This window comes from Macrosteles quadrilineatus, unplaced genomic scaffold (assembly GCF_028750875.1).
Source record: "Macrosteles quadrilineatus isolate MER2022 unplaced genomic scaffold, UCM_ALF_1.0 Scaffold_5__1_contigs__length_97177068, whole genome shotgun sequence".
Lineage (NCBI taxonomy): Eukaryota > Metazoa > Arthropoda > Insecta > Hemiptera > Cicadellidae > Macrosteles > Macrosteles quadrilineatus.
In genome coordinates, this window is record NW_026542598.1 from 5,815,940 (window position 1) to 5,827,495 (window position 11,556).

Consider the following 11,556-nt stretch of genomic DNA (forward strand, 5'->3'; position numbering starts at 1 on the left):
GGGAAGACCATGACCCGGGACCTTTGTCCTTTTTAATTTTGCTGTCTTCTGAGGAAAAATCCACCATTCGTTCAAATTGTTTAGTCAAGTAATTTCTTTTTCCGAATTTGAAGCTATTTGGCTTTAAGATTTAGGGTGTTAGGTGGGGTATCGTGAATGAATTCGCGAACGACAATGGTTGGACTATGGGAACGGAGATTAATGGGCTGTTTTATGGGGCAAACATAGGGTTTTCCCATATCTGACTAAAAAACATAATTTAAAATATTAATTTTTTTATTAAAATTTTTTATAATCAAGTACGTTGAAGTATTGTTGTACCTTGTGCCTAATGGTTACTGATAAAATAAAAAACGTAAATTTCTAATTCCTTCATTAGCCTATATTTAAAGAGAAATTGAAAACGTTTGTGTTTGTAGTTTGTACATGATATTTGGCAAATTTATTTATTTTATCTTATGCTATTAACGTTTGGTCAACAAACACGTTTTACCTTCCCCATATCGTCAAACCTAGGCATTCGTTACATCTATTGTTATTATAACGTGGATAAATACGTATTATTTATGGAAATATTTTAGTAAAAATTCAATCAGACAAGTTGAAATTCGTGCTTAAGTTTACTTTACAAAATCTCGTTTGTTTTATTCCACGTTGCTATATATTTTAATATTTTTGATAAGTGCTTTACTTCATGTACTAAACGTTAATTAGTGCTTTATGCATATTATTTATACCCTTTACTAGTACATCCGCACTTTCCTCTGATAACTAATTTAGGTTAAGGCCACTTGTTAGTAAGGTCTATTTAGATGGGAGCGAGCTGGCGTAGTGGTTAGAGCGCGGGACTTCAGTCCCTGAGGTCCCGTGTTCGATCCCCGCCAAGTCATCAATGGATTTTATCTAAGTGATAATGCCGCAACCCCTAGGTCTAGCCTGAAGTAATGTGAAAAACAATCCCAGGCTCGTGCCTAGCGTCCTGAGGACAAAAAAGGTCTATTTAGATAGGTGACATGCATTTGGTTTAGAGGCTGTTAGAGCTTCGCAGGCCGACCGTATACTTTACGCTATTATGATTTGTGGACTATATGATACACTTGTTGCCTCTGGTATTAACTTTATCGCCAACTTTCTATAAAACACTTCAACGAAAAATTATCTAAGAGCCTTATTGTTTATCCAACCAAAATCCTCTTTTAAATTATAATTAAATTAGATATAAGAGATAAATGGTATGATAACTACATAGATGTTCATAGATGTAAGAGGACTACGCATGTTCTTATTATAGTTTAAGATTCTCTCCAAAAATAGATTCATTGTGGGAGTGTGATAGATTAATCCCGGTTTTCAATGAAAAATATTTAATTTGACCACATTTGAATCTTCTAAAATTGTTTTCATCGTGTTATGTGCTCGTTAAGCTAACGACCACAGTTAGAGTAACTAAAAGTCGCGTATCATCGGTCTTAGAAAATATTTTTATGTTCAGTTTTATGTTTTTAAGTATTCGAATTGTGCCACTTATTTTGTACTTTTCAATCGATCATCCGTTTTATACCTAAATTATACGAGCTGGGTGAATAATGTACTAAATTAAACCAAACTAAGATAATGAAGAGATTAAAAAAAGGGTTTCGTGACTGGTAATTTTGTCCGTTTACAATTTCAAACCGAAATAAACTGTAAATTTAACAAAAAATTAATTTTAAAATTGTTTAATGAATCATGTTTATTGAACAATGGCCGCGAGTTATTTTACCATTTTAATTCAACAAAATCGTTTATGATACGTATCATACTCAAAAAGAGAATAATTTGGGTTTAACATGTCCTGTTGTTTAAAGTGGGGACACGACGTCCAAATGTCACGAAACCCATCAGATATCATTTTTGAGCTGTCTCATGACGTCCAATATAAACTATTCGACTTTAGCACGACGTCCAAATCTTACCATGTCCAAAAGTACAGTGACAGCAAGGAACATAGACTCTGTACACTCGTTGGTCATCGTGGGACGTCATCTAGTTGTTAGTTAATTTCATAATAAATGTAATCTCTTGACTTGGCCAATGCAATGTATTGACTTTGATGGGATTGGTCGTCGTGCGACAGTGCACGTTATACTCTTAAAAAGTAGCAGTAACACAACGTCCAATTCTAAAGCCGCTGCCATTTTATGTACGACGTCCAATAGTCCAACGCTGTCGCGCGAAGACCAGAGCTCCTGCATACGGTGAATACCGCAATACATGATTGAGCGTATACTGCTAGAACCTTTAAGGTTTTTAAATAGCAAAAGATATTATTATTTTCATATATTGGAAAACTTTAAATCAAACTGCTCCCTTTTTTAGGGAAAATTTTTATTTCTTTAATATACTTTTATACGGTGTGAATCAGGCCATCCTTGCATCATACTTTTAAGTCAACCTATTGTACATTTTAAAAAAGGTCTTGCTGGATTAGACTGCGGATGAAATTGTTGCTGTGCTCGTATAATACAAGTTTATGTTTTCGGTGAATTATGTAAAGAAATAGTGTTTGAAGTATATTAGAAATACTTTTATATTTGTTGTTGTTGTTGAAAAGTGTAAGCATAATTTGGAAATGATATATTTTAAGTTGGGATGATCTATATGTTTATGGTCTTGCACGAATTTTGTTATAGTTGTTTTGAAGTGGTCACCCAATCAATCACTAAGCCCTAGGTGTCGTTGGATAGGTCTTGGACATAACTAAAATCTTTCCGTTACAATGTGACAAACAACAAGCTTATTTACCTAAAACACATTTTGTGATATGGCTGTGAATCTATCCACAAGTGTCATGGATCCTGCAGCATGGTCTGATTTTTTAGTGGGGCATTGGTCACAAGGTCCGCAGTAACCCCGTAGTAATAGCATGTGTTAATTACATTACACAAGTGATACTCCTCAGTGGGACTATCGAGTTTGAATCTACTAACTAGTGTAGGTATGCCGCAAAGCATTTGCGTAAGAACTTTGGTATGAAATGTTGTAAACAGGAAAACACAGTAATTGGTGCCGCATGTCGAATCGTCCCACATCCAGTTCTATCACTCTTGCAGTTGTGCAGTCGGCGTTGACACCATGCTGCTTATATTGCTGTTAATGGTGAGTATAATATGTTTAGAAGAAATATTTCTTGTTAAATAACTGGCTATAACCTGCTCAGTTAAATATTATATATACGAGTATGTTACATGTTTTTATGGGAAAGACAAAACCCCTGATTAAATTGTCTTCTAGTTGTATCTACGGCTGGCCCCACTAGACTACCACTTTTGGAACCTTATGTCATTATATCTGGGTTTGATTATGATCCTACCCTACCTGATTAATTTTTTTTACATAATTTACGTGATTTGAAGAGTTTAAGCCCACATTTATCCATAGGTTCATAGGTTATCCATGAAATAAATCAGAGCAGGTCTATTTGACACGTAGACATTCATCTTTATTGGAAAACCTTCTACCCTTAAAGCTAATGATTGTAAATAAATCATGGATATTAAGAAATGCTCCAATTGTTTAATATTAATAAAAAATAAAAAAATTAATAAATCCGTCAAGTTTCGCTATTTTTTAGTTTCCTGTTTTCCATTTCACGAAGAGGCAATACATTTTTAGTTATAGGAGTATTTCTGTTAACTTTAGGATTATTTTATATTCCTATACTTAAGACGCCACAGAGAGCGGCAACTCGTATTTTTCAAGTGAAGAGACTGGACTCAGTTGTAAATAAAATTGTTTAATTTTTTGTGTTTTACGTTTGCCACGATTACTGGATAATGTGGCAACGTAGTTCCAAGTGATTGTATTATTTTGTATTTATTTGTTTTGAAGGAATAAACTCATTATTTCATTATTTCATATTAGGTTGTTAGCATCATGTCATTTGTAAACAGCACTAATTCATCCAGCATTACACAATAGGTTTAAAACACGATAGGTAATCTTTGTAATCTTGTTTCAGGGTTTTGTGCCTAATTTATATGCGGCAAAAGGTAGGATTGGTTATTTTATACATATTTAACATAGATCTATAGCGTGGTTAGTTTTATGTTTTAGTTAATACTGTCTGTGTAAGTATCTAATAACTACAGTCTACAAATGATAAGTGTGGCTCGATATCTGAGGGTAGAAAAGTTCGTTGTTACGATTAAGGACTACCATTAAGCACAGTATGGTAGTCCTTTCAAAAATTGCATAACCGAATGTAGAAAGATAACTGATAACTCGGTTGTTTGTCATCCGACTTTAACAAAAAAGGTCTCACTTTATTTGGCTTTTGCGTCTTTATCTTTTTGATCATAAAACAATGTTCTTAATCCTTACGGATTTCATTTTGACATTAGGATTTTTAAACGGCCGTCATATTGAAACGGCTAGAGATATTAGAACATAATTTTGTAAGCTCTTTTTACTTTCTAGCATACACATTTTTACCAATTTTGAAATTTATATCTTGAAAATCGTCTAAGATATAAAATATTAATTTTAAATCAAAAACAGACCGACAACAGAAATCTAGGCATTTTAGATCCATACTTATACCACATTGTATGTTTGTCTTAACCCAAGAAACACATCCACAAAATATATTCAGACAATTTGGAAACACCCTGCATGTGCTAAAGCCTAACTTTGACTATTGATTTAACTAAAGGTTCCATACCCGTGTTAATGCTGTGGTCAAATTTGTAACAAAATCGTCGTAGGTGATGTGAGCTACTGACAGATATTAATGATGTTGATTACTGATTACTGTGTCATACACGGTCCTTTTACCAAACCTACACAACGACTTATTATGCTATAGCAACTGTTAGGACCCATTAACTATGTCAACATAAAAGAATAAAGTAGAAAATAATAATGCTAGATACATTAGGGCATTCTGTGACTGGCTCACTCACTATGTTACTTTTAATAAGTGGTGATAACTGGTCTATACAGATAGGATGTCTACTACAATATCATATCGGCTATAGTAATACATTTTTACAAAATAATTTATCCTTTATAGACATTACTTTGATTTGGTGTCAATATGATTTTTTTCCTGATGATGAGTCATTGCCAAATGAAAAAAAGTGTAAGGCTAACGCATTAGTCTTATCTCCATTTTTGTCTGATGCGCTTCAAAATAAGACCGGTTACAACTAGTTTGCACAGAATGCTAAGTCAGGTAGGATTTATTGATGATCGACCCCCACAACTGAATGTGAATGTAAGACGAGTGAAGAAACAAGTGTAGATTGGAGTATGAAGTAAGATTACCTGTGTAGCTTTGTCACTGACCAACATTTTTCTTTAGTCAGGACAATTGATTACATTTATCAAGGGCAGCTGGCCCCAGTGCTGAATCATCAAAAAGCTACGGACTTTTTATGAAGTAATATAGTGTTTTAATTTATTATATTGGGTAAAAAGGTGATCATCCCATCAAGTTTCCTATAATAGTGTCAACCTGTAAAAACGCTAATCAAGATTAACGTCCTAATCATTTAAAATATTTGAAATCATAAGTAACCGTGTTTAATATTTTAGTTATACATTATGTATATATTCCTAATCAAATGCTGAATTCCAGAACAATTAATTATTACACATACATACAACAATACCTGTTTTCTAGTTTTCAATGTCCTTGATGAAGTGCCGTCAAATCTCCCTAGAGGTGCTAGAACAACCGTGAAAACGACATTGTACGCGAAAAATCACATGGTCCAATGTTATGAAATTGGCGATGGAGTCAGAAGTGCCTTGGAAATAAGAGCATCCGATCTCAATGGTATGGTAATTGTCTACAACCCAAAGAAAGAAGCACTTGCAGTTCTATTTGTGGGCAGTTGTGATGACACCATTGGAAATGAAATACGTGCCCAGGGAAATGATGTGGATATACATTTGAGTGGAGGTTTATGGTCGTATGTACGAAATACAAAGCGTACGACGGGTACTGCGGGACAACCAGAACTACCAGACACAGTTTGGACAAAAACCAAAGGTATGGTTAGGATTTAGTCGTAATACGGAGTAGAGAAATGCAAAGTAGTGAATGTATTAAACTTATTTTTTTCTTATTTATTTTATGGTTATCAGTTTCTGTGTTTACTTTAAAGGGGTTTTTTTCTTTGAAATTTGACATAAATGCAAATACTTTAATCAACCGTATAAACAGACATTCAAACTTTCGTCAGAATAATAATTTTATGATTAAGACACTACTCATAATCAAAATACCGGGGGACCGAGCCATGGCCCGGGATCGGTTTATTTCGATTGTAAAAGCTATATAAAGGAAATTCACGATTTTTCTCAGCTTGGCTTTTACTATTTAAGTTTCAGTGGATTTTAAATTTATCATGGTGGAATTATAATCTGGAAATCGACAACACATTAATTTATTTGACTTTTAATGGTAAAATCACTCGTTTATAATAGCCTGTTTAAATATAAACAGCTGATATAATATTGAAGTTTAAATTCTAGTTTACATAAAATAAATAAAATTTAAAATATAACTATATAACTACAGCATATTATGTATATTTATTTTAACTTTTCAACCAAAGTTCGCTTGGCAGGAGAGAGCCACATAAAATAATCAGTAATTGATCGGAACTAGTATTCCCTATATCAAATAATCTTCAGGGTAACGTTTGTAACAATCGTTCCTTAGTTAGCGTCTGTCCATGTGCCTTATTATATTATATTATATTATAAGTCATGGCAAAGGTAACTTTTACGGGAAATTCCTTCTTAGTCAGTTTGAAAGGACAACAAAGTATTGCGTAGTATGCCACTCTTTGATAGTGTAGGTGCCCAAGTGAGCTACAACCAATCTTGGACCCTGTTTAGGTTTCCCATTAACATAATAATAGAACTTTTTAGCCTGGGTTTATGGGGTGATGAACCTAAAGGGCTTTATGAGTTAAAAAACTGTAATGTATACAACAGAGCGTTCTACGTGTCTTGGTAAAGAACAATATTCGAACTGAACCTAAAAGGCTTTATGAGTTAAAAAACCTCTAATGTTTACAACCGAGCGTTTATACGTAACTCGGTAAAGAAAATATTAAAACTGATTTAAACAGTTTTCTGCCAATAACAAATTCGATACAACATAACCATTCATTGAAACCTTTAATAAAGAAAAGGTACTTACATACATTTTACCATTCGCCTATTGGGTCTGATAATGAGTGTCCAATCGAAATTGATCACTCCTTACCATCTTTTTTGTATATTTACCGTCTTGTGAGTAACAGTATAAGCGTAAATATATGTTTTCAGTGTTATAAGACGTTTCTTTTGTTTACTTTCCGTAAAGAAAAGGTAAGAGGTGATGTTTGAACATGGATTTCTTAAATATACATAGAATGGTTGATAGGGATGTTAAATATTAAGCCTTTGTCGTAAATAAAGAAATCTAAAATCTAAAGAAATCATGCGGAGCTTACTTTTGAATTTTTATTGTTTGGACTTCTTTAAATAATTGATTTTATCTCTGGACAGACTAAGTATGTTGGAGGTCATGGATTAAGTAAAAACAAATCACTCCAATTTGAGAAGTAAATATTCGTTTGTTTTGAATAATTTAATTCACATGTTTCAGCTGATCGAATACTGTAAATAAACCTATCAAGTCTAAATTACTTGTTGAATAGGGTAATAGATCGGTTGTACGACAAACTACTGAATAATGAGTTATTTGTATATTTCTCCGGTGTAGTGGGTAAACAATCTTTATAGTGACACCTCAGTTAGGGAAATTGGTGAAGAAATGAGGCAATTATGGCATACTGACAAAACAAAGCACTTTAGATATTATAGTATGTTTAGATAATTAGTGCAGGTAATAATCTGATTGGAGAACAATACCAGATACAATACTACTGCACTTTGGGACAAAGAAGTCTGTCCTTGGGAAGCTGTGGCTGCTGGGCTATTGAAGACAGCAACGTGGTCCAGGGTTATAGCAGGGGGAGTGTACTCATCAGAGGGAAAAGGCATCTTCTATAGGGTCTGAAGCAGCAATGTCATGGTGGGGGGGGGGGGGGGGCAATGAAATGGTCAAAAAGGCACAAGATCATGTGACTTAAGTAACTGATAGTAAAAATGGTAATCAGCAACAATTTTCTCAGTCACAGTTTTATTACTAATGCAAGTTTGACTTACAAAAACAAAGCTAAATTATCAACGTAATCACATTTCTTATTTGTTTTAGGTGGTTCATAATAGAAAACTACGAGGACGGAAGCATTGTTTTATAAATGAAATATCTGACAGTCTCAAATTACTCTCTGTTATTGGTACTCACCTACCTCTTCTTTGACAGATAATTAAACTAAAATAATCAAAATGTGATTTTTTATTTCAGGTTTTCCATTTAAAATATTAACAGTATACCAAAGACGAAAGCAACAAAAGCTAAAAACCATACAATAACAAAAAACAATAGTATGTTAAATGTTAATCATACATACCACTACTATAGGTATTATTGTACCAATGAAAATTTCATTGACGTAACGCTAACTGAATTAGCACATGTGAATACTTGATACAGGATATTATTTTATTTTATAATTGAGCGGAGTTAGCGAAAAGAACGAATCTCTTCGACATCGGACCTTATGCAATCTATGTAATCAATTAAGTCTATATATGGGCTGAACATATTAAAGCCAAACTGACCAGGGTTATTTCGACAAACAGTGAACATTTCATAAAACAAATAAATTTCAGTTTGATAATGCCTGTACAGTTTTAAACTAAAATACAATTTTTAACATTACCCTTATGAGTTGCTATGGTTATTAAATTAACAACACGTAAATGTAAATACAGAAAGAATAATATCGTAATAACATTTGGTAATGACAAGACAACCCATCTACAGTAATCTAGCAAATTGCAAAACACAGTACAAAATAAAAGGACAGTCCAATGATTACCATTGAGTATTGATTATTACATGGATTCGCATAACTAATTTACTAATGACATGTGCATTTTAGGCTTATATAATGCCAGCTAGAAACAAGTCAATTGTTTGAAGGCGTGTTGATGTGGCGAGAGTTATATTTACATACGCAAAATACATTTTGATAATCACCAAAGCTTTAGGGAAAATTTTTAAAAACTGTTAATATATAAATCTTATAATACATAGAGAAAATGTTCTCGCTGTGAGATGAGCAGCTCAAAAGATTCATCAGTGTGCAGTAAATGCCGGACCAAGTTAAGCAAATTTACAATTGATAATTTCGTGGATCCTGGAGTAGTTCCACCTTCTCTACTACAGGACTTAACACATATCGAGCAAATTAATGCTAATAGTGCATGCAACTATTTGCAATTCATAAGGTTTGTATTTATCAATATAATTTACTTATGTTTTATAAGTTGTAATCCTTAATACTTTTAATAAAAAAATAATTTGTAAAGAAGGTTAATTGTTTATATCGCTTCTTACTCCGCGGCAGACTTAAGGCCGCATACCTAGTTTATATAGTTTATAATAGTGGAGATACTTGTAAATTTCTACGTGATTGTTGGAAATGTGATTACCAAGTTCCGAGGAGGTCAGACTAATTTATGTTTGGTCCATAGATATGCTACATCTTCAGGGGGACGGCGCACTAAGACTCAGAAGAAAATTTTATAAGTACGCATAGGTACACATCAAGTTAAAGGTCTTCGTCAGTAAAATAAAATCCCGAAAACCTGAACTCAAATGGACATTCGGGTCAAAATTGACAGCAGTTGAAATATACATTATTTGCAATGATATTGTACGATATCTCTTTGGGAGGGCGCTCGCTAAGACGAAAGAAAATCATGAACGTAAGAATAGGTCAATATCTACATAAAATTAAAGGTATTTATTAGCAGAATACAATACAGCGAATTTGAGCTCAAAAGAACAACTGAGTAAATAATAGCAGCCATTCAAATATTCAAAATGACAGATTGAAGAAATATTTGAACGGCTGTAACTTTTTACTCAGTTGTCCATGTGATTTCAAATATTATGCATTGTATTCTACCAGTAAATGCCTTTTGATTTGATGTTCATATCAATTTAGGTTTACATCTAAGATTTTTTCCGACTTCTAGTGGGCCGTCCCCACCGTATCACTGAATAATGTGTTAAAATTATGTTATTGGTCAGTAACTTTGTACCAAGCCTTGAAGCTCTATCTTGATTATTCTTTTTAATATTTAACTGTCCCTTGACTTTTTTACCCTGTATATATTATCATTGTGAACTAAGATAGGGACTTCTGAGTTTTTGGATAACGTGAAATTTGATATCTTGGAAGTCGGCGTCATCAAAGGTAGGGTATTCAGGAAATGAGTGAGTAGAGAAGAAAGGTTTTTACACAACTCTGCACGCTTTAGCCACCAGACACAAATACATCATTTACTATAGGATGTGTTCGGGAAAGTAAGGGCTGTTGTGACTTTAAAAGACACCAACAATTTCGAAGTATTACCCTAAATAGTTTATAATAATAAAAGTGCACAGTGTGGACAGTTTTATTTTCATTTTTTAACGTTAACGTTTGGATAATTTGACATTTGTGAGTGATACATTTTGATTCGTGTTAAGCTACTGAGCTAATAAAGCTGAAATATTGTTATAATATAATACAACCAATTAAAATTAATTAATTGCCAATATACGACGGATGTACATAGGGCGATTTTGATTTAAAACTTTGCTAGGACTGATCCCCGCCAGCAAAGTTGAATAATATCTTAAGAATGCACTTTATTGATATAGGTAGGAAGATATTTCTATATTGTTTGTTAAAACCATATGTCAGTAAATATTTTTTTATGTTTTTTTTTGTCTACATTGCAGAAGTTCGAGTTTCACTTAACGAGAGCTTTATGTTTCATTAGAAAATATAGTAAATGGTTGGTACAGTTTTCCTTGTGGTTTTCTGTGTAATTTATATCTATTATTATTTAAATAGGCAAAGAGGCTGAACAGCTGTCTAAGCATCAAGGTAAAATATGTTTATCTTATGTTATTAGATTTGTTAGCATTAACTATTTACTTAAAATTTATATAGTGAAAGTTATAGGTAAGTACGCTTTAAATTAAGCGTACCCAAATAAAAAAAAAACATTGTATGAAACAATACGGTAGAACTAAGTTTTGTCTCTGAAATGAATGATAAATAAGAAACTATTTCATACAACATATCTAAATAACTTAAATATTCTCTTCTGCATTTTCTTTCTGTTGCAAAGCATGGGTATGAGCGGCTAGTTAAGTAATATCACACGGATAAAATGTTTTATTACTTTGGAAAAACCAATTATTTACAAACTGCATATCACATAAATTACTAAGAAATAAATATAAAGGTTTTAACTTAAAAAAGATGGCCGACGATAATTACAATATCTAATATACACCTGTTATTCAACTCTATTACTAACAGAAATTTTAATTGGCACCACCAGCTTAATCGTTTCATATCCAGGTCCATTACTTGCGCAACG

At 32.9% G+C, this 11,556-nt stretch overlaps 1 protein-coding gene across 1 annotated transcript; it reads left to right on the forward strand.

The window, feature by feature from the left end:
• The first annotated feature begins 3,030 nt into the window (after positions 1–3,030).
• On the forward strand, positions 3,031–8,395 carry LOC128995367 (uncharacterized). The gene is made up of 4 exons (XM_054420374.1): positions 3,031–3,138; positions 4,001–4,031; positions 5,666–6,037; positions 8,261–8,395. The coding sequence occupies exons 1-4, from the start codon at positions 3,115–3,117 to the stop codon at positions 8,269–8,271; spliced, it is 438 nt and encodes a 145-aa protein (XP_054276349.1). The 5' UTR covers positions 3,031–3,114; the 3' UTR covers positions 8,272–8,395.
• Positions 8,396–11,556: the final 3,161 nt, after the last annotated feature.